At 41.9% G+C, this 27,850-nt stretch overlaps 1 protein-coding gene across 3 annotated transcripts in view; it reads right to left on the reverse strand.

Moving 5' to 3' along the window:
* Positions 1-27,844, reverse strand: part of EPSTI1 (epithelial stromal interaction 1) — a 73,752-nt gene extending 45,908 nt beyond the window's left edge. The window contains exons 1-6 of one of the 3 annotated variants that reach the window (XM_006914983.3): positions 27,817-27,844; positions 14,589-14,647; positions 12,624-12,707; positions 9,340-9,413; positions 8,552-8,635; positions 431-504 (exon numbers count right to left, since the gene is read on the reverse strand). In XM_006914983.3, the coding sequence (XP_006915045.2) occupies positions 431-504; positions 8,552-8,635; positions 9,340-9,413; positions 12,624-12,693 (302 nt within the window). In that variant the 5' untranslated portion in view covers positions 12,694-12,707; positions 14,589-14,647; positions 27,817-27,844. Of the gene's footprint in view, positions 1-430; positions 505-8,551; positions 8,636-9,339; positions 9,414-12,623; positions 12,708-14,588; positions 14,648-26,576; positions 27,309-27,816 lie in introns of those variants that run through there. The other 2 variants (XM_025049010.1, XM_025049011.1) reach the window with 2 other exon arrangements.
* Positions 27,845-27,850: the final 6 nt, after the last annotated feature.

The following is a 27,850-nucleotide window of genomic DNA, read 5'->3' on the forward strand; positions in this document are numbered from 1 at the left end:
TTTTGTCTATAAAAATACACGTGTGTAATAGTCCTCAGATTACCAGATAAATCCCTAGTTAGTTTAGATTCTGCCTGGGTACTTCTTTTCAAACACCCCCTTCCTTATGCCAGTGTTTTGGAAGTCAAGATAATCAGAAGCGCCCTGCATCACCAAAGAATCAAGCCCTCCAAGTTATTTATAATGAAGAAGTCTTCAAAGTTAGCATTATTATTTCTAATCCACTGACTACTAATCAACACTCTTGTGAGCATAGATGTCTCCAACCTTAGAACCTCACTTACATGATGACAGAGTTCGATTACATAATTAACATACCAGACAATAATCCAATACCAGATGTTTTGAAAGTTACCCTCACCTGGAATTTAAAAGCAGAAGGAACAGTATGCCCGTGCAGTACAAAGTTCTGTCTGAAGCACAAACTTACTGTTGCTGATGGTGTCTAAATGTTTCTCTTCTGAGGTTTTCTTGGAGTCTTTTTTTCTCCTCTAGTTTATTGCTCTGAAATTACAAATATCAAAATGGAATCTATTAGGAAAGCTCACACAGAATCATGATGTTGAAATCATCCTTAGGCTTAAGTGGCGTCATTAGTCCAACGTGGTACCTACCAGGACCTCTGAGAAGGTTCCCTCTCACTTCCTGTGGGCACTACACCGAAAGCCAGGAGCCCCAAGTTCTCTCCATGGCTCCCCTCTTATAACTTGACTGGTATAATCACAAAATCAGTATTTCACATTTTAATTCCTTAGTCTAAATGAAAACAACATTCACATTGTAAGCAGTGTTTTCAAATGTTCTGAAGGAAAAACGAAACGTCCACACCAAGTGTGTTACATTAAACTTATAATAAATGGTTAAATAGTTCATACAAAATGTATGTATACACTCGCGTTCCACTGACGCATTTTCAATAAGCCAACCCAACTCCCTTCTGACTGAGAAGCAGAAACGTAAAGCTGTTGGGAGATTGAACAGCAAACGCCATTAAAAAGCTATCCACTGGAATAGAAAACAAGTTCTTTCTTTTTTTTAATTAGCTGTTTGGAGAGTCCAGAGACAAAGCACTTCATATCTGATATTCCTGTCGCCACGGCTCTGGCGTATTTTAATCCCACTTAAATGACCCAGGAACACTCGCTTTTTGCTCACTATGACAACCGTCTTTTCTTTTAAAACTTGCCTCTGAAAAAACAAGTAAAATTCCTAGATGACAAATTTAATGGGGAATGGAAAGAAGTCCTATGACACGGGAGAGACTTGAAGTTTCAAATAAACCGAAAGGAGACGTGAGCAGCTGAGTTTTCTCTAATAACAGGGACCGTTTGCACATCAGGAAGACCTGTGACAGGGGACTGGTGAGATCACCTCTCCCATTCCCTGACTTGAGTGCCTCCATCTTTCCAAGAAGGGGAGAGATGATTCAGATGGTCTATTTCCTTGAAAACCTTCATTCGCACAGAACTATTTACTAGTCCCATTTTGAAAGGTAAAGTGGATGATTTCAGGTTCAGAAAAAGAAAGGAAATTTACTATAATCAACATGAATCGATTATAATAGAAAGCAATTGGATGAGTAATAAATCACAGTTCTAGGAAGCAAATTAATAGAGAATTATAAAACCAAATAAACATGAGCCCGAGCTAGAAGAAAATCCTGATTCATGAAACCAAAAGTGGTCAATTGTGATGAGCTCCCAATTATGATGATCCCCCAAGGCAGGAAAAAAGGTAAAAGACAACACATCAGTAGTAGGTATTGATAAACCTACTTTGAGAATGCTACTTTGAGAGCAGTGAGGAAAAACCACACAAGCATCTAGAGACCAAGACTGAGTTCCTTTAGCAAGGTTAGAAATTAAAAAAAAAAAAAGCTTTTAATCTCTTCATTAATAGATTATCGCTTAATTCATCTCACAAAAATAGTACTAACTTCTATCCAACAAAAGTCTGTTTATCATACAGAGGTTGATGGAAAAGTATTTTGCAAAATACTAGAGTATTTGAGAGATTGTATTCTATACCTACCAACGTTTAGGTACCCCAATATTTGGATCAGACTGTTTCTTTCCATTTAACAGTGAGTTAAGGAGTCGCCCAAACATACTGACACATATATATACAAATATAGGTGTAAAATATCTAAGAACAGGAGATCCAGAAGGAAAAATCATGGAATCAGCCTTAGGAATCAGCGTTATCACTGACTGAGTGACCTTAAATCATTAACATCATGAATCTCAGCATACATTTATCAAATGCCTATTATATTTCCATACCCTATTAGACACTAGAAATACAAATAGGAAGAGAGCAGTGCCTGCTCAGGAAAATTTCAGAAGCTAGCTGGGGACACAGACAAGAAAGCAATGATGGAAGTAAGTAAAATATGTTAGAAGACAGAGGTTTGCAAATACTGTAACACGAACACAGAGAAAGAGCAGAGAAGTGGGTGGTCAAGGGATGCTCTCCACATTCCACAGGCATCTGTTCAGTGCCTAAGCGGCAGACTCCATCTTGGGCGCAGGAGCCAAGGAGTTGCATAGCATTTGGATAACCTTGGGTTCATGGATGAGCTGTGTGGTGGGAGTAATCTCGTTTCACAATGAATGGGCTCATAGCTTTCTTCAGATTCCCCAGGGGACTGAGGATCAAATAAGAGGATGAGGACCATGGGTCTAATGAGGTAGAAATCTGAGATAGTGACCAGTCTTAACCCAGGAAGAGCAGGGGATAATGGGAGCATGGTTACTGCATGCATTGTACCTGTCGCTCACTGCCCAAGGGGGCCGAGTGGAGGGGTTGAAAGGTTGAAATAGAGCCAGCTCTCAGCTCACCAGGTCTTGCATGGGGTTCTTCGGTGCAGCAGAGGTGTGTTTTCCTTTGTGTCTTTTCTCACAAAGGTACCATCCATCACCAATCTGAGCACGCTCAGAACTGAGTGCTTGGATGGAGAATCATTTCTAATATGCGTGAAAGCAACAAAAGGCTAGTAGTGGCCCTGGATAGGAAAAGGTTTTTTACCACAGCTTACACTATTTTCAAAGAACAAAGGCACAAGAGAATATGCCGCTTCAGAAAACCCCGAAAACCCCTTTGGATGAATCGAAAGGTGTTTGTAGTGAGAGAGGCGGAAGACGAGGTTGAGAAAGGCAAAGGGAATAATTATTAAAGAATTTATAAGCCAGGTAAAGGAGTTTGGACTTCATCAAAGGCGATGATAAGCCATTATGTTATTTTAAGCAGCTCCAAAAACATCACCGAAGATGGACAACGCATATAAAAACCAGTGGCGTGATTCTCACAGTAATCCAGGCCATAACTTATGAAGCCCAAATTAAGGCAGCAGGACAGAGAAGAAAGGATGAACTCTAGAAAATTGTAGGAGACAGAAGTAACTGTAGGGGGAAAAAAATGAAAAAATGAAATAAAATAAAATGAAATAAAAAACGAAATAGAAGGTATGACTATATCAATATAGGATGAGTAAGAAACAGGGAAGAGAACAGAACGAATCTCATTTAAGAGCATCGCAATGAATATATAAGTTCGATTTTGAACCTATTGATTTCAGACATACTTGTGAAACATCTACAGAGAAATATCAAGCATACAGTAAAATTATATGGTCCTAGATTCAGGTTTATGGTCTGGCCTGGGGATATAGATTTCAGAACTCATCAGCACAACCGATAAATAACTCCTTAAGTGTGAAAATGTGGGGGCTGTCACTTAAGGATGGGGTGGCACAGGCACAGGGATATTAGAGAAGTCCAAGGGTTGGAACTTGATGAAACATCAATAGTAGAAAATCAAGTGGAGAAAAGAATCCAGAGGCATTCCGGAGGGGTGGAATTTAAACGACAGAGTGCTTAATTGGAAAAATATGAGACGCTGAAGAAAGAAACTGAGAAGATGCAAATAAAGGGAATACGATGCTCGTGGATGGGAAGAATTAACATTGTTAAAATGCTTGTACCACCCAAAGCAATCTATAGATTCGGCGCAATTCACATCAAAACATCAATAGCATTTTCTACAGAACTAGAACAAATAATCCTAAAATATATATGGAACCATAAAGCCCCTGAATAGCCATGGCAATCTTGAGAAAGAAAAACAAATTTGGAAATATCATGCTACCTGGTATTAAACTATACTACAAGGCTATAATAAACAAAACTGCATGGCACTGGCAAAAACAAACAAACAAACAAACAGACACATAGATCAATGGAACAGAATAGAGAGCCTAGAAATAAACCCACGCCTACATGGTCAATTAATATACAACAAAGGAGGCAAGAATATACAATGGGGTAAAGACAGTCTCTTCAATAAATGAGGTTGGGAAAACTAGACAGATACATGCAAAAAAAATAAAAAATAAAACTGGACCACCTTCTTACACTATATAAGAACAAACTCAAAATGGATTAAAGACTTAAATATAAGGAGTATTAAAAAAAAACTCCCAGAAGAAAACATAACCAGTAAACTCTTTGACATTGCTCTTACTAATTTTTTTTTGGATATGTCTCCTCGGGTGAGGGGAACAAAAAATAAGTAAGCAAATGGGATCACATCAAACTAAAATAATTTGCACAGCAAAGGAAACTATCAACAAAACAAAAAGATAACCTGCGAAATGGGAGAAGACATTCACCAATGACATATCTGATAAGGGTTAATATCCAAAATATATTAAAAAACTCATATAACTTAACATAAAAAAAAAACAATCCAATTTAAAAATGGGCAGAGGATCTGAATAGACAGTTCTCCAAAGACAACATATATGGCCAACAGATATGCAATGCTCAACATCATTAATCATCAGAGAAAAGCAAATTAAACCAACAATGAGATATCACCTTGCACCTGTCAGAACGGCTGTCATCAAGAAATCAACAAACAAGTGTTGGCGAGGATGTGGAGAAAAGGGAACCCTCATGCACTGCTGGTGGGAGTGTAAATTAGTGCAGCCACTATGGAAAACAGTTTGGAGGTTCCTCAAAAAATTAAAAATAGAGCCATGTGATCCAGCAATTGCACTTCTGGGTATTTATATGGAAAAATCCAAAACACTAATTCATAAAGATCTATGCACTCCTATGTTCATTGCAGAGTTATTTACAATAGCTACATTATGGAAGCAACCAAAGCTCCCATCAATAGATGACCGGGACAAATAATAAAGAAGAAGTGGTACGTATATGCAATGGTATATGACTCATCCATAAAAAAATAAAAAATGAAATCTTGCCATTTGTGACAACATGGATGAACCTAGAGGGTATTATGCTAAGTGAAATAAGTCAGGCAGAAAAAGACAAATACCAAATGATCTCACCTATATGTGGAATCTAAAAAACAAAATAAATAAACAAACAGAACAAAAACAGACTCGTAGATACAGAGAACAAACTGGTTGAGAGATGGGAACGGAATTGGGGGGCTGGGTGAAAAAGGTGAAGGGGTGAACAAGTACAAATTGGCAGTTATAAAACAGTCACAGGGCTGTAAAGTACAGCATAGGGAATATAGTCAGTAATATCGTAATAACTATGTGTGGTGTCAGGTGGGTACTAGGCTTATTGGGGGATCGCTTTGTAAGTTACATAAATGTCCAATCACTATGCTGTACACCTGAAACTAATATAATATTGAATGTCAACTGTAATTGAAAAATAAAAAGTAAAAAAACAACAAAAAAAAGACAGAGCACTTGATAGTTACAATACTACAAGGAGTTTAAATACGTTAGGAATGAAAGTGTCCCCAAGGAGTTTTTCAACCAAGGGCACCGTTGGTGATCTTGATTATACCAGTGATGCTTCCGGAAGAGTACAGAGCTCACATAGTCTAGGACAGGGAACACAGATTGGACTGAAGCACCCCAGTGTCCTCCCGAAAGGACTGACTCCTCCGGGACCCCACCGTCCTGACTAGATGCTAAAGAGCGAGTTGCCATCCGTACCCCTGTGTTTATTAAGGATCAAAGAACACCCACGAGTGTGGCCGGGACTAGAGTTCCCTCTCCCCTCACTCACACACAGGTGGCGACCAATCAGAAAGAGAGCCGGTGTTCCCTGGTGACCCTTCCAGGGCAAACTGAAATGGGGTTAAGACCAGAGGCCAAGCCAGAGATTTGGGGAGAGGGGATGGGACAAGCCACCTGGATTCTACCTGGCCCGGAGACTTCCTGGACAGCAACCAGCTGCCTGGGGCGGAGGGCAGGATTGCGCAGGCTGGTGTCCATGTGGACATTTGCTGTGCATTTTAAAGGACGAATGCTCCATAAGCACAGCCTTTATCGCTTTGCCTGGCCATTTTTACCCTGGCCAAGTGAAGTATGCCATTTCTGGATGATTAATGTCCATTTTTCTTTTAACTAACACAAGCTACAAAATAGGCTCCCATTTAGCATGAAAAGCCACGGATTTATACACAGTAGGAAGAGCTAGGCTCTGGCGGCAGTGCAGGCCAATTAGCCAGAGACGTCAAGTCTGTGGCAGGACCCAGGGGGCTGCTCATTCTCTCGTAAGGTAGTTTAGATGAATGCTCCCCGAACATTTACATGTACGAGGACCTTGCGGAGAGCCTGTTACGATGCGGATCCTGGTTCAGAAAGTCTGGGGCGAGGGCTCGAGATTCTGCTTTTCTAACATGGGATGCTGATGCTGCTGGTTCAGGAGCCACGCTGTCGATGGAAAGGAACCACCTATAAACCCGGTCTCCCCACCCCCCACCACTTCCAGACAAGTGTATACTAATAATCATTACAGTTATTTTGAAAAGCCAACCCAATTAAGATTTCTCTAGTTAGTAATTGCGATACAGCGAGCGTTACGGTATAACTCGGAAAGAGAGAAATGATGCTTTCACTCAATGTTAACGAAAACTGTTTCGGCCACTAATATTCCTGAATTGTATACATTATTTGACCTACGAAGAAGTGAGCTATAAACGACCCACAAGCCAGCCAATTACAGGTATTAAATGACAACTAATAAATGACTTTTAGGTGAAGAGGTTGCTTAACAGTAATTCTTCAGATCTGCAAGCCGCTTAATTCAGTTCCTGGTGATGGTTTAGTGATTTTCTTAGCTCTACCTGCAAAGCAAACCAACTATGTTCTCTGTAAGGGGGCGCTTCTCTACGATTACAAGACCAAAATATGAACCTTGTTTTGAAGGAGAAAATTGGGGGTGGGGGATTGTTGGATAAAAAGAGAGTGGAGAATAGAGAAGTAGAATGAGAGAGAAAAACGGGTTAAAAAAAGCTATTGTAAGAAAATTGTTTACAACGAAGGTGTAACAGCTGATCAATCAAATTTTGTAAACAAAGTTACTATACTTTTTTCTTACACCTCCAGCATTTCACTACAGCTCCACATGTATAAGTCCAGTCTCGTCTCCTTCCCCAGAGCCTACATCTCTACAGATGTAGCATCTCTAACATCTCTAAGTCTACAGATGCTCCTGGGCCCTGGGAGAAGGGGAGGTGTGGCTGACAGACTCGTTTTACAGGAATAGTTCAGAGACGGGTAGGGCCTGCTCATGGCCACACAGCACAGCAGGACACCTTCCGAGAAACACTTAGTCTGCTCGCCCACAGGTAGAGCACTCCTGGAGGAAGAAAGGCCTCACTCGGCCTCTGCATTTCATAAGCCAGCAGCTCTTGGCTTTGTTAACTCTGATAAAAATATCTGTCGTTTGATTAACCAGCTTTAAATCGTGACCAACACTCAATCTTTAAAAAAAAAGTGGGAGTGGGGAGGAAAGGAAAGAAGGAGGGAGGTAGAGATACAGACAGACAGACATCATAAGAATTGTTCCCAGGACTTACACCTGCACAGGTGTCATACTTGGCACTCAGTATCATGAGTCAACCTCGGGCTCCTACGCCTTCAACACTTAAAACCTATTACGGCTTAGAATTTTGTGGGGAGGAGAGGGTGGGGAGACAACACAATAGTCTTCCTTCTTCTCTAGAAGATGAGCATTTTTCAGAGATTTTCCCCCCAAGTCCCAGAATGAGCATCAAAACTAAAAACACCACTTTGAGGCTTCCGAAAGATCGCATCGCTAATGTTCAACGCAAAGGCACTCTTCCTCCTTTATCAGCAAGAGAGGACGTGCTCCCGGTTCGCGTCACCTTGGAAAAGTCACGATTGGGTCTCGAGTGATGTGGTGCGCCAGCGATGGCCGTTGTGACTGCTTTGCCTCGTAGTCGATATACTGCGACTACTTCGATCACCCCGCTGGCGGGCAAGGCAGTGTGGCGACTCAGACCTCCAGCTCTGAGGCGAGTCAGCCTGGATGCAAATCCTGCGTGGTCCACTCCGTGGCTGCGAGCCCTCCAGCAAGCGACCTACCCCTTATGTCAGTTTCCTCATTGTCCAACCTGGGAATAAGAATCCTCTGTACCTCGTCGTGTTCCCGTGAGGATTCAATGAGTTTGGCTATGGAGCGGGTCTAGAAAGGAACCGGGCATGTAATAAGCCCTCGGGGACTATGAGCTGCTCATCCCTCTACCGTCTTACCTTCTCTCTCTGAATGGCCTTCATTTTTTGAATTTCAGCTTCTTCAGCTTCCTTCTTGATTCTCATGGCTTCTTCTCTTTTTAGCTAAATTGTATTGAGATTATAGAGGACAAAAAACAGTTATTATGTTGCAGTCTGAACTTCTAGAACACAAAATTACAATGAATGGCAAATTACAGGATTGTTTATGCTATACCTCGCCACGATCACAGGTTGCTACTTCAAGCTACTTAGATCACAGAGAATAGTCAGGCTTCTTCTTCTGCCTGACCATGAAATTTCTCTTTGTAGTTCCTCTGCAATCTCTGTCTCTCTCTGTCTCCCTCCCCCTCCGCCCGACCCTCTGCAGGAAATGGGGTAGGGGGTGAAGAGAGGGTGGGTAGATAATTTTTTCTGATTATAAAACTCAGAGAGCTGAATGTAAAAATCACCGAGCATCTTAAATTGTTTTTTTGTTTTTTTGGTACCATTTTCACAACTGTTATCAAGTAAACAAATCCATGTCGTCGGAGCCAAAATATTCCAAACATAGTAGAGTTAACTTAATCTAGAAAAAAGAAATCCTTTAATCAGGGCCCCGCTGACTAATACATGGCTTGGATGAGAATTCTAGATCTTTATCTCTTCACTTACCACTTCCTAATTTCTTTGATTCTGAGAGTTTCCTTTTGCAATTGGTTTAAACATTTTATGCTTTTCGTGAAGTTACTGTATTATTTCCTGGTTACTAGAAAGTGCTGGTGTTCAAATTCCTTGCCAGAATTAAACTGAAAAAGGTGGATTCTGACCTTTTGCTGGTATTTAGATTGCATCAGTTGGAGTTGTTGTTTCTGCCTGACTTCAGCCTCTGATTGGCTTCCACCTAAGGCAAAAACAAACAAACAAACAACAACAAAAAACACACATCATGGAGGTGAAACATGAATGTCAAGCTTAAATGTCAGCCATCAAAAACTAATTAATATATGATGAGTTGACCATGAGTTTCTTTAACATCTTCATGCCTCTAGAAATAAGGACATAACCAGCTTTTTTTTTTTTAATAAAACATTAAAGAATGGTAATTTCTTAAAAGAGAAACAGAGCTAGCCAGAAAGATAAGGCCATATTCAAGAAAGAACGAGACGACCCTACTGAAGTTTTTGAGTCATGTTGGCATTCAAGTTTTCATTTAGATTGAAATCATACCTGAAGGTCCATACTAAATAATAAGAAATAGTGCCTGTCTCCTCGGACATTCTAGAACGTTCTTCCCGCTTAGGTGTGACCATCCCTTAACCTAATAAAGATAATAATCAGTGATGCTTCAATTGTTCTTCTTCTTCTGACTCAATTGCCCTAAATTCAAGTGAAAAACTCAGGAAACTCTGTGCTCCTGTCTCTAGACAAACATGTAGTCTTTATAACCCCGTTTTTAAAAGCACAATGGGACTGGTCCAGCTAGTAATTGATTGTTAGTCTAAACTATTTATTGTTCTTTGTTTAGGTATTCAATAGAAAAATATGAACGTCATATTATTTGCCTGCTTTCTCTTGAACCCCAAATAATTTGGGGCCAGAAATCCTTGCAGCTTGACAATCATCTAAGAATCGCCGTTTGGGGATTTCTCGGTGTTTAGCAAGCTTGGCGGATGTGTTATAAAGATCCCTTTGAAATGATTCTCCGGTGTTTTGGTCACTAAAAGTGTCAGTTCTCAGAAAGATTCACTCCCACGGGAGAGGCATTAAAACAATCTGCATTCGCTGTGGTTTTTATAATTGAACTGATAAAAAAACATCACGGAGTCCTCTCTTCTGAGTCCCCAAGGAGACAGGAAGTCTGTCTGGTTCCGGCCCTTCGGTCTCTGTTGTAGGGGGTGGGGGATGAGAAAGGAACAGCGACGGTAACCGAAGCTTTTACCCAATGTTACAGCCGCTTTCAGGATCTCCTCACCCTACTCCAATATTTTAAGGGATAGAGGAATAGGGGAAGAGTTGAGAATAAAAATGAATGGAGAAAGTCAGATGGCTAAGCGTTCACAGGTTTTGTTAAAAAATTGTCTCAAAGTTTAATACATTCTAGAATTTTTTTTCCTACTCCCTCAGCTCTTCTTCCCACACACATATCCTTGGCCATTCCCAGATTTGTCAAAAATGAGACTGTTTGTTTCTAAGTTCCCAAGATGGTAGGCACCAACTGTTCCAAATTCCAAAGCAAGTTCCTCGGCTCCTTAAGCAGGATCTTCCAGGGGGCAACTGAACCCATTTGGGGAATCCTGACTAGCAGTGACCTTCAGCCTGTAAAAGGGGCTGGCTAGGTCAACACGGGGCAGAAGCCAGGGGAAGATGGCTCCGTGAATACCATCTCCTCTGTGCTTGGGGAAGGAGGCAACTTCGCGTCAAGATGGACGGGAGAGGTTCAATGAAAATCACTTGGAGACCTCAGTCTGTGTCCCTAGGAGACTGAGGGACCGCACCTAGACAAGTCAAAGCCGAAAGGCTGTTGTCAGTTGGCTACTCAGATGGGTCATCAAGAAGAGGTGGCTGCATGGCGAGTGACCTGCGCTCCCAGAGTCTGTGGGAAGAAAGGATGATCAAGTGTCTCCTGTCCTCCCAATCTGGTTGTCATGAAAGAGAATGCCAACCTAAAGCTGGCTTCCAGGGATCTACCCATGCGAGTCACCTGTGGAGCCCTACAGAGAGAGAGTCTGCCATCGCAGCCAATGGCGATGCAGGAAACCATACCATCTCCGCCAGGGAAATCCAGGTGCTTTTAAGATGAATGGCGGGCAAGGAGGGACTTTGCAGAATTCCAGGAACCCCAGGGCGGAGAATGCACAGTAAGCACATACGAGACTTGAAGACACTGGGATCGGTGCACAACGGGCCCCTACTTCTCATCGCCCCTTCTCCCCTTGACCCTGGAGGGGCCAGAGTCTGGGAACAGAGGAGTCAACGGAGAATTCAGCTACGCCCCGCCCATTTCCTTTGCCAGCTTTCTACTCGAAATGGACCTGGAGTGGGGCACGGAGGGAGTTTTAATGTCCATTCGTAACAGTTTGCACAAGCAGTTAGGGCTGAATGTTACTCACTGAAATGACCCCGTTTATGCCTAGATTTGGCTGAACAACTTTGTTATTTGAGAAAGACCAAAAAGATCTAATTCCAACCAAAGATTATGGGAAAAAAGTAGTCCCACAGAGCCAGTTTGAAGGGGCCAGTTAGGAAGGACAAAGCCGGTTCCTGGTCACACCCCTCAAACCTGGCTTATGCAGCATAAAGGTGACGTTTGAGATAAACCCCTTTCATGAAATGAAGTGGGGTGATGGTGATAACACTATTACTTCCACTCATCAAATGATTTCCAAATTAGCTTATTTTTATCTATGTCCTGGAAAAAAATATTTCTCTAAAGCTATCACGATAGTAAGTGGCCCCTGACGAGAGACACATTTGCATTAGCCCAAAATGTGGAAACCGTGCACCCAGCCCTTTAAGTTCTTAGCTGCTGCTAAGGGACGGGAAGGAAGGGCTGAGTGACTCCCACGAGGTGGCCTCCCCATCGAATGATTCAAACCCTGCGCAAAGGCAGCCCAGACAGACCCATCACGCTGGCTCCGAGGGGTCCGAAGGTCTCTATTTGCAGAACAAAAACACAGGGGACATTTGTCTTCATACCCACCACTGGGTCCCCAGCTCACTCCCATCTTAGTTTCGGAATCAACTCTCCATTCATTTTTTTCCCATTAGCATTTAAATGCCGTGATTAACACACTTGTGAGAGCTTTTACTCCCATCCTGACCAGTGCTATGCCAGGGCACGTGCAGCACCCCAGGTAAGCTGTCTTCAGTTGACCATCTAAGAGGCTCTAAATTATTGAGCAATTAAGCCATGACTTTACTTCCATATAACTGTGGCATCCTACATCTGCTACTTGCAGAAAATCAGAAGCAACAATATACCTGCACACGTGAGTGTTTCGACTTTCAATGCACAGCGACCCAAAAACCTATAAGGCATGCAGACAGACCTAGGCGAGGTTCCTAAGTGGCCCCGTCCCCCGCCTTCAGGCAGCCGGTTGGCCTTGCTCACCTAGCCGCCTGGGCACCAGGTTCACCGGCTTCGCTCTGTGTAGTTCCTTCCACCTCTCCAGGTTCTCCATTTCTTTCTCCGCAACTAAGGCCAGTGAGAAATACCAAATCATCAACGAGCGGAATGTGAAACAGGAAACGGGGCCCTTTAAAGCATAAGAAGCAATCCTCGGAGGGTGCTTAGCTACATTCAAGCGTGAGTGGACGAGATACCCTGGAAAGGACAGCATGCAGACCCAAACCCTCGGAGTCACCCTAGGCCCACCCCAGGCTCACCCTAGGCCCACCCCGGGGCGCTTTCTCTCCGAGAGTCTGCACAGGAGGCTCGAACCGGGAAAACAAGCTGAACTCCTACTAAAAGGAGTTCAGTCTTTCTTCCCATTCTGGCATCCTTAAAACTCTATGTCGAATTAACTTTAAGAGTTTGCTGTAATGTTTGCAAAACGAGACTATTCGTGTCGATAAGAACTTTTCACACATAGGTAAACATATGTTCCCAAGTCATTCTGATGCCATATTCATTATTTTAAATAGTCCCCAAGATGAGTGCAGCTCTAGGATGTGAGGGTGGGCACTACGGGTGGGCAGCCCTGCTCTGGTTGCTGGCTCTTGGGACGGCAGCGCTCATCCCCCAAAGACACACTGTGAGTGACAGCAGGGAGTGCCAGAGAAACTCGTCCTGTACTTCCATCGCCTGCCCGAGTCTCCCCATTAGACCTGATTGTTCCAAATGTCCATTTATAACATTTTTTATTGTTAGAGGAGAAAAAAATCTTCTTAAACATCTCAAAAAAACCCAAGACCACACTGAGACTTAGGTATTTAAATAAAAAGCTTGTGAAATGCCAAAACATTTGGGATTCCTTTGGTCAACCGCTGATAGGGGCCACTTGGCAAAGCAGCGGTTGTCATATTCTGCACTGACCCAGCGTTGCCACCAGGGGGAGCCTGTCTGGTGGAGACCCTTTGCAGAGCTGATTTCCCCTTGTGCCCTTACGTCCGTCATGAGTCACAAAATTAATTTTCCTACCGAGATCTAATAAAGGAGAGCATAGGATCTCAGAGAGAGGCCCACAACTTGACTGGAACAAGCCTCATAACTTCTTTCTGAACTAAATTAACTTTAGATCTCCTTCCAACGCTTAACGTATCAGGCGGGAACTTTAATGACAGCGTTTATTTTACTGTAATTTTTCAGTTAATCATGCTATACCCCCACGAGGTACAAGGAGCACAAAAATGAGTAGGGCAAGGTCCCCGTCCTCAAAGAAGGGATCATCTAGGGCAGGAAACAGAAGCACAGCGGATCCCCCAATAATGCGGTTTCATTATCAAGTTGATGAGATGCCGAGGGGGCTTAGTTCTCGCTTCTATCAATCAGCCTGTGGTAGAATCGGCTTTACTATCTGTTATTTTGCTTAAAGTCACAGAACTTGTCAACAATGCTAAGTGTTCTTACTTACTGCACACAAATAAAAATAGCCAAGAGCAGACCGCAATAGTTGAATAATTATGGGAGCTCAGAGGCTTAAAAAGAATTCCATTAAGAAAAGATAGAACGTATCAAGAAAGGGACAAATTATTTCAAGTACATAATTGTTTCAAGTATTTAACTTGTCTATTTCAAAAGTATTCATAGACCTGTAAAAATCTCTGCAATTAGCCCAACTTTACAGGAACGAGATGGGTCTGCTGCGAAATCATTTAAGCCCAACGCATATCTGAGATTTACAATCGTGCTGTGAGTTCTGCTATTAACACAGAGAAACAAATTTAACAATAGAATACTTTTAAAAGGTATAATTAAAACTGCTAAAGTTAAATAAATTTAAAAAAAAAAAAACTTGATGAGATCTGGTGAGTATTCTCAAATCAGAAAATAAAAATACTTCAGACCAAAACAAACTATTGTACTCTATAAGAAAATGAGAAGCTTTCTGAATGTTTAAAGAATAAATATACGTACTTCTCTGTAGCTGGTTTCTTCGGGTTTCATTTGGTGTTATCAAGGTGTATGCGCCTGTGCTAGAATGAAGAGGAAAAACATTGCTTATTATCACAGGAAACTACCAATGCCTACAAACCACCAGACGTCCTTCCTGTTAACAGACTGTATTTACTATCATCGCCATCAAATATATAGTATCAAAGATAGTCTTCTTAAGACTCAGGTCTGTTCTCCAGACGCTTACAATCTCATTGTCCACGTGAAACAAATGTACATGGCCAACTATGGGATATAAAGCAGTTGATGAGGAGTGACAAGTGACTGCTTTGCTGTTGGCTCTTGGTAAATTGTCTTTGCAGCAACTTGTTCCTCTAGGCAGTGATCACGGGAAAGTTTCTTTGAGAATAGCTTGAGACTGGCATTCTCTTCCCTGTGACCCTCCCTGGGAGTACAAGAAACACGCATGCATTCTTCGTCTCCACAATCTGGGAACACAGGCCATTTGCGATGCAGCCATCTCCCCTTGATGACCCGTCTGAGTGGCCGGCTGGTTATAGTCTTGTGCTTTCAGGCTTTGATTCTTCCCGGCATGGAGCCACTGGGTCCCTCATTCTCTTTCGGACACCGGTTGAGTGTGATCAGAAGTTCAAAGAAGCAAGAAGTCATTTCGATTCATGGGATATCAGGGAAGACTTCCTTCCCACCAAAATATTCAACTCTGAGACGTCAAGAAGCTGTTAAAATATTGAGAGCTTTTGAGGGCAGAAACTGTGCTCGACTGGTCTGTGTAGTCCCAGCCCCTGGCACGGTGCGAAGTAGGGGCTTGATGAATGTGGGCCGCATTAAAATGAAACGATGCCAAGACGCAGGCTGCGAGTCTGTGCTGGGTGTCTCTTCTTTCAGATGATCGATATGGTCCCACAAGAACATAAATAGTTCATAGAGCAAAAATACAGCCCAGCGACAGACTGCAGTATACATGTGGTTACAGTGTTGGGGTAACCACGGCTTATAAATGTAGGTTTTTCTTAAAAATAAAAAAAACCAGGTACTCTTAGAAGTCCCTCTTCAACCCAGAATGTACAATTTCAAAGGACAAATTAGCAAAGACCGAGCAGTAGAGGCCAAAAGTGCCGACTAACAGAAGTCATTTCTTCCTTATCTCTTTATGTTCCTAGCAGGGAGCATTCAGCCAGCTTCAAAGTGGCTTTAATTTCAGACTTGTAAATGGGAGGTGTGCAACCCCCTTTGCATACAAATGGGGCTGCCAGCTGTCCAATTACCTAATGTATATCAGCAGACTTTGCAAGTGTAGCCTAGCATAAGTACAGTGTTATGAATGCAAAATTAGGAGGCCGCTGCTGGAAATTAATCCCTTGTTCACTGCAGATTCTTTGTTCACCCTCAGAAAGATTTTTCACCCCTCAATGGCCAGCACTTTATAGGAGCTCGAGAGCTGCAATTCTGTGGGTTGCAGTACCCTGTAAACCTGAATCTGATGCAACAGTGAGCCATTCTGCAGAGCCTTAAAGATGAAACGTGAGATACTGGATTTAAATGCCAGCCACGAGATGACTGCCTGATCCTTAGCGTCCACTGAGATAATAGAATGTAGCTGCTCACGATACCAAGGATTTGACGACACTGCACGTCGGTCATTCTTGAACTCTAGCGTGCAATGGGACACGTGGAGGGTTTGTTCAAGTGTGGAGTTTTTGACTCTGTAGCCTGGGGTGAGGTCTGATCACCTGCATTTTTAACAGTGCCAGATAATGCTGGTGCTCTTATCTGGGGACTACTGCTATGCTTCACTCACGCTGACTTAGAACATCTGGACTAAAAGGAAATTTGGGGATTAATCCACCCCAGATCAAGACACAGAGAATAAATCCTACGCCAAAGGTCTTGAGGTTAATCGAGCAGCAGGCTGAGACACGAACCCTGAACCCAGGACTTAGACCAGTTGGGTGTCTGCCACTGACACTCCAGTTCCACATAGTAAGCATAAAATATGACTGTCCTTGACTTCAGCCTCTTGATAGGCTTTCCAAACAAAGAAATGTACTTACCTGAGCACCTGTAGGGACTTGCCGTGTTAAGGGCAATCCCAAAGCACAGACTCTACCCGGGCTTATGCTTTAGCTAGGAACGATTCACGAAACCACTGGAACACATCCCAAGGACATCCAAACAAGTGTCAGGCGAGATGAAGGAAGGAGGTAAAGGAGAGTCAGAGATCCCTCCAAGGACAGACAGAAAACTTCAGAGAATAGCAAGGCAAGGCTTAAAAGATGGGATCCGCAAATGGCAAAAAGTGTTTGTTTGCTAGAACTTTGCTCAGAGCAGCTCCCTAGAGAATTTTCCAAGTTCCATGGGTCCAAATCTCTTATAAAGATTTTGGGAAAGGTTTGGAAAGTAAAATCAATCTGTTCGTAAACGATTTTATTCTACAATATCTACGATTCCAGCGTGATAACATTCTGGAATCTTTTAGTCTTGGGGACAGGGCCATGGTCACCCCACGGCCGATGTGCATAGGCTGCGGGTACCCAGACACCACTCGGGGCCGTGAAAAGAGGGAAGACTTGTGTTACCCTGAAATCAAAGGTGGTTAATTGAAATCATTCAAACATAATCCCAAGGACGTGAGTCCCCAGTAATAACTCTTTTCCGTTGGAGAATTTCGTAGCAAACGCCTTAGCAATATTTTATTGGCTGAAAATGCCAAACCCGAATTATAATATGCAGAAGAAAGCACTGTCAAGCGATTGAGCTTCTGTTCCTCTTCGTTGCTTACAGGAAGAAGAGCTTAAGTCTAAGAATCTGCTTTTTTATTTTTTAATATCATCTGACAGAGCGTGATGCTGTGGCAGATACAAGTATCTGTCCCTCTGTCTTAGTTTTTCCTTGTCGTGAATAACAAATATAACTTATTCATGTTTTCAGCCAATTAGTTTCCACCCACAGCAAGGGCCTCTGGGCCCTTGGTTTAACCTCCATGTCATCGTCCCTTTTGACAGTCACTCTCAAAGCTGCTCATCAACACGAGCACAATCCGCCTTTTAGTATTTAGTATTCCGGTCATTTCCTGATTAAGCAACACTCAAGCTGCTGAAATAAATGTATATCTTTGAAAATGAGTTTCCTTAATTAACTCATTGAAATTTAATGAAATATCTCAATTTGTAAGATTGTTTTCACTTTCCAACAACGCATATCTGGGAGGCTACGTGAGGATATGTTCTAAGGGAGAGCATACGAAAGTATATATAGCACAAGACAGAGAGAAAAATGTTTCCCTGCTCCATAAAAAATAAATAAAATATATTCGAGGAATCTTTTTGGGGGGTGAGGTCTCTCCTTAGCTACATGACTGCTTGTGCACATTCTTGCACAGTTTTTATAAAGTCTCATCAATAGCACTTTATGAAAAAATGTTATGTCGAAATTATGAAAAATATCCTGGCTGGCTACATGTATTACATAAATATATCCCCTAGTGTGTACCAAAAAAAATGCAGCAGATGCAATTTAAATTTCTAGTTAGGAACAACACTGGTTTGACTTAAAAACACACACATAGTCACGAGCAAAAATTCAGAAAGGGGTAGAAGATTATGTTTTTACAAACATAATTTCAAGCAGCAGAGTAGACAGGTAAAGTCTATTGTATAAAAAATTGGTTTGAAGTTTTCATAGTTCAATAAAATCTTATCCTTGGGTGAAATCGAAAAAAGGCAAGGATTTTTGGTTAATCAAAGACACTGGATAGAGATTCATTTTCTAGATATGGCCTTCCATATTGGTTTTTTTAAGTAGACGATCTTCAATGCAGGAATCTGAAGCTAACCAGTTTTAGCAACATGGGTCAAAGCTTTCGAGGCACTCAGGTTTCCAAAAGTTCTTTTATAAACAGACTATATTTCCAAGTAAAACATAACATGACAAGATCAGACTGAGTAAATCATCCTTGACACCCAAGCCCATCACACCAGCCCTGATCCAGCACTCACATCCAGTCTGGAAGGGCTCATGGGTTCTCTTTGGTTTCAGAATGTGCAGAAGCCAAAATACTGTCTGCACACCCAGGAGGCTGATGTGAGGCTGGTTAGTTCTGTAACTCATAGCTTCTCGAGAGCCGAACAGACACCAGAGGGAAAAGATGAACAAAGAGATCACAACGTCATCAGAACCTTTATTCATAGGATGCCTTTACGGAAACTAGAAGGAGGAACACGCACGCGCGTGTGCGCTCACCCGCACATCCACACTAGGATCTCCATGCAGGCCCATGGCTTATTGAGACATGATAAATTTAGGCAAATTAGAAAAAAATGCCCCTTCTTTCGGGTCGGGTTAACTCCACACTAGGGCACGTGGTTTGGTAGACACACTTGAACCTTAAACAGCATGGGTTTGAACTGCACGGGTCCACTCACACACGGAATTTTCCAATAAGTACACTCGGCCCTTCGCATCCAGGAATTCAACCAACTGTGAATCAAAAGCAGTATTTTTGCATTCCCAAGCACGGATTCCCACCTTGAATTGAAAATACTGTTTGTGATCTGTGATTGGTTGAATCTACAAATGCAAAGGGCCAACCATAGAGTCAAAAGCTAGATGTGGATTTTTGACTGTTCGAGGGGTCAGGGCCCCTACTCCCCATGTTCAAGGGTTAACTGTACTTCTGCTCCAGAGCATCACCTGAGCGAGGCGAGTTTGTGCAGTTACCAAGCCACACAACCATACAGGGTAGACCCGAACGATGTCAAACTTCTTTACTTAAAACCCACACACATATACGTGTGAAAAAAAGAAGAAGGATTCTCTAAAGATCTTTAAAGATACGAAGAATATATATGAAATACAATATTATAGAGATTCGTCATCTTTAAGACACCAAAAGCCAACGACGGGAGTAGAGATGGGGACCGACTGGGAGGAATATTTGCAAAGTGTATAAAATTGCTTCTTTGGTAAAAAATATCTACAAGAATGTCATATTTTCAGAATGTAGAGATGTCAGTCTGGGATGCGACTTGACCCTACTTACCAGCTAATTTTAACTTAACAAACTAACCTTAGCCTGTTCCTGCTTCATGGGTGCTGGAAGAAGATGAGACTCCTGGATCAGAAACAAAGGATTACTACTCGCGGCAGACCAGGCAGCATGAACACTGGCATGTTTGTGTCTGTCCTCTCTGGCTCCAAGTCTTATGGGGGCCACACTGCCCACATGGTTTGCATTGCAGCTGAGGAACACTGAGTCGGGGGATTTTTGTAGCAGGTGGTGAGCAAACCTGGTCTTTGTGCTGAGGGAGAGTGTATCTCATCTCTCAAAAGTTCTCAGCTACATAACAACCCTGAGAAATGGTCCAGGTTAAAGGATGGTCAGGTATGCAGTCTTGGGACAGCCAGCAAGAAGTATAAGAGTAAAAGAAACCCAAGAAAGACTGCATTTGCCAACAACAGGTTATTTAAGATTTATATCCTTTTTAAGAATGGCTAAATAATAGAGAAATTGGCATTTGCATAAAAACCACTTATTTAGCAAATGGGTTACACATTTTCTTTATTATCATTATTAATAGACTAAGATCCGATTATGCACACATCTTAAGCAATGCTCCTTAAGGTTATCTGTAATCTGGAGAAAACCAGAAATGTAAGACATAGGGAATTATATCTAAAACTCTGCATAGACCATTTTTAAATGAATTTCACCTTCTATTCCTAATTTTAAAAGAAACAGGTTCATAGAGGAAAATGAAGAAATGTTTTTAAAAACATTTAAAAGTCATTCATAATCCCACCCCTCTGAAATGGCAATTACAGTTTTATCTGGGTCCATTTCATTCCGATCTATTTTCTGTACATATTATTACAGTTTCAATCATATCTTAAGTCCAATTTTATATCCTGCTTTCATTTATAAGTGTTTTTCCCAACTACACATGTAAGAAGCTTAGTATTAAATGGCTACACGATATTTCACGACATGGACGCATCGTAACATCATCACTCACTTAACCATTTTGGTTGCTTCAATTATTCACTATTATAAACAATCCTGCAGGATGTTCAGAATGTAAGACAAAAAGCTTTGCACAGAACGACACCCAAAAGGAAACTCTGAGTCCTCTAAAATCAGTCCTTTGAACAGGAAGGTGCACTACATTTAAATTTTCTTCTTTAGATGTTCCATTTGCATTTCCAAAATCTCAGAGACAGTTTGATCATAGGATTAATTTCTGCTCTGATGCCTGACACTCCTCAATTCTTAAACTAGAACAATGCTTGAAAATAAATGTTCTATTATGGATGCCTACCGTTTGCACTGTATCAGCCCTAGACTATCTACCTGCGAACTTATTCTATAGAAAAGAAACCAATAAAGTCATCTATTAAGACACCTATTTGAGAATGTGTATTTTATTATATGTAAATGTAATAATTACATATAACATATTATATAACAGGCACCAATTTTATACGTACAGTGATGGAACCTAAATCACTAGGACATCTCCTTTGTCATGCTGAGACGGACGTTTTGTCACGTCATCTTCCGTACTATCTGTAATTTAGTTTTTCAGTTGTCTTTTTTACATTCCCGGTTCTGGCTCTTTCTGCTAACATCTATATCCTTGCTCTTGATTCTTTTCTTTGTTAGGTGTCCCAGGAGTAATAAGAAACACTGAATGAAACGAAATCGTATTGATCAATAGTATCTCATTAAAGATTACTAAATCATTTTCAACGTTTTTTGCCCTTAAATTATTTGTCGACACTTAATATACCTAGGGTAGACTACACAACTCTTAAGTACACAGCTCCATCACAAGCCTTCTTTTAACTTCTTCAGATTCCAAAAGAAAAAAGAGGGTATAATCTCAATTACTTTTCCTCACATTTTTATCTTCCATTTTAAGCGTACGAGCAAAATTAAAATATGTAAAATGAAAACCCATAGACTGTTTACCTATTTGTTAATGACTCATTAGTAATTTGTCAATTACTAATTGTTAATGTTTTGCCACGTTTTCTTTTTCTCTCTCTCCTCTTCTTAATCTTTTTCTGAACCACATGAAAGTAAGCTGCGGAGTTATGGCACGTCATCCCTAAATACTCCGGCATCTCCCAGGAACAAAGACATTCTCCTACTCAAACGTAATAATGTTATCACATCCAAAGAATTTAATGTGAATACAAGATTGTCTAATATTAGGTCTATATTCAAATTTCTAACATGTTCCTTTTTAAATATTCTTCCCTACCCACACCTCTTCCTAGATCCAGTCACATACACAATCCAGTCACACCCATTGTTTGCCATGTCTCTTTAGACTCTTATAATCTAATCAGTTCCTTGACTTTTTTCTTCCTTTCATGAGTGACATTTTTGAATGTCAGGTGTGATGATTAATTTTATGTCTCCTTAATTGGGCCACGGGATGCCCTGATATCTGATTAAACATTATTTCTAGATATGTCCATGAGGGTATTTCTGGAAGACAGTAGCACTTGAATCGATAAGCTGAACAAAGATGCCCCTCTGTAATGTACATTACACTAAGCATCCTTCAGTTCACAGAAGGCCTTCATGAACAGAACGAGAAGGCCGAGCAAGGCTGAAACCACTGTTTGTCTGACTGGTGAGCTGAAACAGTGATCACCGGCCCTCTGTGCTCCAGAATCTCAGGCCTTCCTTCAGACCTGGTGTGGAATCCACACCGTTGGTTTTCTGGCTTTGTGGCCTCAAACTGCACCGCGGGCCTTCCTGTGTCTCCAGCTTACAGATGGCAGATCATGGGACTCCTCCGCCACCCCCCACTCCCCGGTCACGTGAGCCAATACCTTATAATACATCTTTTAACATATATACTGTTGGTTCTGTTTCTCTGAAGAACCCTGACTGACACCCCAGGTAAACTGTCTTACAGAATTTATAGATGGCCTCACAATCTGAATTTGAGGAAATGAAGGTTTGTCTCGCGATTGGATAGCCAGGTAAACATTTTTGGAAAAAGTATCACAGTCAGAACAAGAACTGTTTCCTTGTACGACTAAATAATAAGGCAATGTGGAAAACAGTGTCTACCTATATAATAAAGAGCAATCGCGTTTTAAAATAAGGGTTAGAAAGAGAACACATCTTCTCCTACCTGTCACCCTCTATTGGCGGTGAAAATCTAAGGGCATAATGGCCTTCAGACTTTCTACTTGGCGTAGTCAAAGAGCACAACCTACATGTTAGAAAAAAAAAAATGTCTTTGTATCCAATTGTTTGAAGTGTTTAATTCTGAAGCCCAGAATTGCAGGGGACTTTTTGTGTATCAGTTGTGCAATGTTTGAGTGTTTATTAAAAGCAGATCTGACTTTACTTTTACAATCAAGGAAACATACTCCAAAGATTTTTAATGAGGAAATATTTAAAGTGAAGATTTAGGGCTCAGATTTTTATACAAGATTAGATAGCACAGGATTTCTGTTCTCGCTCATTCCGTAATAAAACAGCCACTGGGGCAATACTAGCCTGGGGTTTTAATGATGGTAAATGTCTTCAGTTTTTCTACAGGACTTTAATGGATTGCCTTTTATGTGTTCATTTTTAGGGGAAAAATTACAAATATTACAGAACAAAGGAACCATCATCGGTTGATTCTCTGATAGAGAACAGACCCTTCAAATGCAGTCTTCTCCCTTTGATGATTTTTTTTCCTGTTAAGCTTTTGTTGCAGATTCAAGTACATTCTGAATAGATGCAATTAACCTTAAGTATATGTATAACCTTACAGCACTCTGCTGACTTTGAAGTAAGTAACCTTAATGTATAATTGCGTTAAGTTTCTTTTTTTCTCATTTCTGCTATGTGTCTACTGGTTATAATAGGTATTATGTGTTTTCAGGCTTTCATCATCCTGTTGATTTATTGTTTCACTGTTTCAGCTGTCAGAGGCTTTTTGAGAAATGCCCACTCATTTTCAATGATATTGTATTTGAACAAAAATGATTACTCCCCAAGACTTGGCAGACTGCAAATGCATCCCATACCGAGAGTGAAATCTAGCGCAGAAGAGTTGGAAATTCACTATAAACAGAACCATAATTTCTACCCTCCTGCATAAACTGGAAGGTAAATTTGATCTAATCAAACCAAAATGTCTTTTCTTTCCATGTACTGCAATAATCTCTTCTGCCATGTATAGAACGGTGCTTTTCAAACTGTAGGTGGTATCACACTAATGGAAAATTTATTTTTAGTGAATAAGGAGAGAAAACTTTGAGAGTGTATCACATACAGCAAGGGTGAAAACCGTTCTGTGAATTTTTTTTCAGTTATATATAAGCTCACATATACCCATACGTGTACAGGGTCACGACTATCACACGAATCACTTGCTCAAGGCTATGGGCAGAAATCTGATCACCAGAAGGCAATATGTCATTCAGGTTTTGCTCAGAAACAGTGACAGTAAGAGAATTGCTCTAATACGAGGCCACAACGCTGTCATTTTTTTCAAAAAAAAGGATCCCCAGAAAAACTTTGCTCTTACACACAACTCCTCTGCCCAGATCGTGTTAAAGCTGTAAACGAATGTCACCTCACTGTTTCTATAGTGCCACTAGCCTACAGAAGTTCAATTTTCTTGATGTGAAAGTGTGGCCACTGATAGGAAACTAGCTGGCTGCAGCGTCACGCCCTCCTGCAGCTCCAGGTCATGTTCAGGGTCCTAACTTTGCAGATTTGCTCGTGGTCGAGTGCTGTTTCTGTGACTAAAAAAGCCATGAAACCTTGGGATATCATTTAACCTCTCCAGACTCAGTTTCTTCATCTGTAAAGTGGCAAAGTATTTATTGCGAAGAGAACTTATTAGTGTAGGTCACATGCTTAGCACAAGGTTAAGAGTTCGAGACCTGAGAATTCGAATTATGAATGGCTATTTTGGTTCTAGTCTCGCAGGGTACCCAGTTTAAGTATTTGAGGTCACGACTGATTCACTTTATGCTACTGCGACATTGCAACGCTGCATCGCACTTCTGAGTTCAAAAATAAGTCATATAGGCAGAGATCTATTGATTAGTTTGGAAGTAGAATCTGGCAATCATTGAGCTGCCTACCCAGCTCATCAAGCCTTATCATTTTCAGAAAGTTAGTATTTAACAGATACTATTTAATGAATTTCTATCTTTTTTTAAATAAACTTTCTGACTGCTCAGGGGCCTTGCCTGGATATTACATTCAATAGACCCCTGATGAATAGCCATCTATATTGAGCCATCGAGTACTCATTAGACTCAATCACAGACTTTCTCTTCTATGTGCTATTATTTCATAGCACTAAAAGGAAGTTTGGCATTACTTGATTCTCCATCTCTGGGAAGGCATAATAGCCTGATGCATTCACGCCATTCAGCATCTGCAGGCAAAAGCTTATTTTCTCACAGTCATATGAAGAGACGGAAGGAAAATATGGAGCACTGCAGTGAAGAACTAGCGAAAGCCGTTTTTATAAACTCTTGTAAGTCTGTAAAAACTTGTACTCAATTTAAAACTATTTTATGTGGCTAGTTTAGGTTCAAAGAAGGTGAGTCAAGAATGACGTAAAAAGTTTTCGGTCATCTGCCTTAGACAGAAATTATACTTCAGGGTTCAGAATATACATGACGATGATTAAATAGTGATGTTTCTAAAAATCGAATACTGTAACTTAATGATTATGTTATCATATATCCTACCTTACATTCCATCCATCTTATATTTACAAAATGTTTAATACGAATGTGCCACAGTGCTCTTTAAGGAGAAAGAGAGAAACCCCAGGGTTGGCCATTAATAAGTGGTCTTCAAAGCCATCCTTTACTCTCCTCTAATTCTCTTTTGAGAGTTTGAGAATCAAGGCACAAAAAGTATTACTAGGGTTATTTCCTTACCCGTAGCATGAAGAGTTGTGGGAAGTACCGAGGTTAGAGTAAGAAGGCTAGGGAATGTCCCCAGAGCCCCAAGGAAGGAAATTAGAAAACAGAGTGGTTCTCCTCAGGACACAGACGTAGTGTCTAAGCTGTTGGGGTCTAGGGCATAGTGCATCTTAAAGGTCATGTAAATTTGGTTTCGCCGAGAAGCAGACATCAAGATTGGGCTAATAAGCTTTTGCCTGTAGATGCTAAATGGCATGAACGCATCCTGGAGATGGGATTAGACAAGCAGGAGATGTACTGGGGAGACCGCCTGCAGAGGATTAAAGAGGTGTCAGACAAGCAGAAGGCAAGGAAAGCCTTGAGCACATGAGGTCTAATACCTACAAAAGGAGAAGGGGAGAGAGGATTGAGCAGGAAGAGCCTCAGACTGCTATTCACTTCTGTGGAAATTCTGGATAGGTCAATGAATACGGAGTCCTCTGGCAAAATGGAGGGGTCCCACGTGGGCCAGCAACGGGCCGGCACCAGTATCCTGGAATGCTCCAGCACTGGCTAGGGAGAGTGCAGAGGAAGTGTGCTCTTAGCGGAAAGGAGTGTAATGGACCCGAAAGGGTGGCGGCTGGGGCTGTCCCCTGACTACGCTCTTCATAGCAACTCTTTGGAAGGAGATTTGAACAGCAAGCTTCCTGGGCTGCCACGGAGGCTACTTAAACTGCTGTGGCCTAATAAAAAATCAGCATTTAGTCTTCGTCTCCGGTTCCTCGCATAGAGCGACTAAGTCCCTTGGAATTCCAAGTAATAAGAGTGCCAATTATATGCTAATGAGATGACTCCTGGTGAGGACCGCTAGATAGTTTCAGGATGGGAGCTGTGTGCCAGAAAAACCACCCATGCTATCAGAGGGTTAGAACGTCCGGGCCCACCCCACTCCCATCTCTGGGGCGCTGAATTCAATCACCGATGGCCAATCATTTAATCAATTATTCCTACGCAATGAAGCCCGAAAAAAAAAATTCTTGAACGACATGTTTTGTTGAGCTTCCAGATTAGTGAACACATTGAGGAGCTGGAAGGGTGACCTACCCAGATAGGATATGGAAGCTCCATGCAACGAGACGCACGCCCCGATATCTTCCCTTGTGCATCTTTTCCATTTGGCTGTTTGCGTCGTATCCTTTATAACAAAACTGTAATCGTTAAGTATAGCCATTTCCATGAGTTCTACAAGTCATTCTAGTGAATTATTGAACCCGGCACAGAGAGAAGTTTTGGGAACCCCAAATTTGTAGTCAGCTGGGAAGAATGTGGGTACCTAGGGACCCTCCTTATGGCTCGCTCCTAAAGTGAGGACAGATTCGGGGCATCTGCTCTGACTACTTAGTGTCAGAATTGAATTAAACTGAATTGTAGTTAGTTGGTGTTGGAATGACACATTCGTGAGCAGAAGACAACACAACTCCTGGTTATCCTGTGAACTGCAGCTCACACATCACATTAGCAACCCGCATTTGTCTTTCCCGCGACTAGAAGTTGATGAAAAGGAGAAACCGAAGATGAAACCGTGTGGACAGATCCATCTCACCGAGCAGTTCTTCGGAGGCGATCACGTCTCACACGCTAGCTGTTGGGGTGTTGGGTTGCCGAAGCTCACTCCACTGGGCGGCAGAGCAACCCCAACACTTGGCATAATAAATGTCTCCAGGAAACCAACGGTTATGCCTGAACCGAAGATGGAGAGTCAGCCGTACCTGTCTGCTCCTGCGTGGAGCACTGAGCAACGTCGGGGACAGCAAACCGAGTCACCTCCTCGCTCCGTCGCGCTCCTCTGGCCTATCTGGGAGTTTTGCCGGGATGCACACATCGCATCCACCCCACATCGCATCCCCTCTTCCCCTTTAGTTTGCAGCTGATGTGCAGATAGCATTTAAGACGCCAATTTTTAAAAACAGGAGAGAAAAATATTCGCACTCGGTAGAGTATGATCGTGGAGATACCTGGAAAGTTAGTAAGAAGCCCAGGCAGTTTCCACACACCTGTGTCTTGCAATCCTGTAGCCAGTCACCAGAATCAGGAGGGTGCTGTCTTGAAAGGAGTGGGGGCTCCCACATTTAGGAAAGGACCTCGGACTTTACTAAATTTATAAGTGTGGTTTCCTTTAGGCAAATGAGCCTTCATTCCCTCCAACACCCTGTCGCCGGGGGCCCTGTGGTTTCAAACTCTGATGATGAAGAAGGTGCCTGTGAGTTTGCTCAAGGCCCGGGCTCCTTCCCGCCTCCGGCCCCACCCCCACCCCCACCCCCAAGACCGCTGGGTGAATACTTACGGCCTCTGCGCCGCGCGCCCGGGGCCGTCCGGCG

The sequence above is a fragment of the Pteropus alecto genome, unplaced genomic scaffold, assembly GCF_000325575.1.
Source record: "Pteropus alecto unplaced genomic scaffold, ASM32557v1 scaffold35, whole genome shotgun sequence".
Lineage (NCBI taxonomy): Eukaryota > Metazoa > Chordata > Mammalia > Chiroptera > Pteropodidae > Pteropus > Pteropus alecto.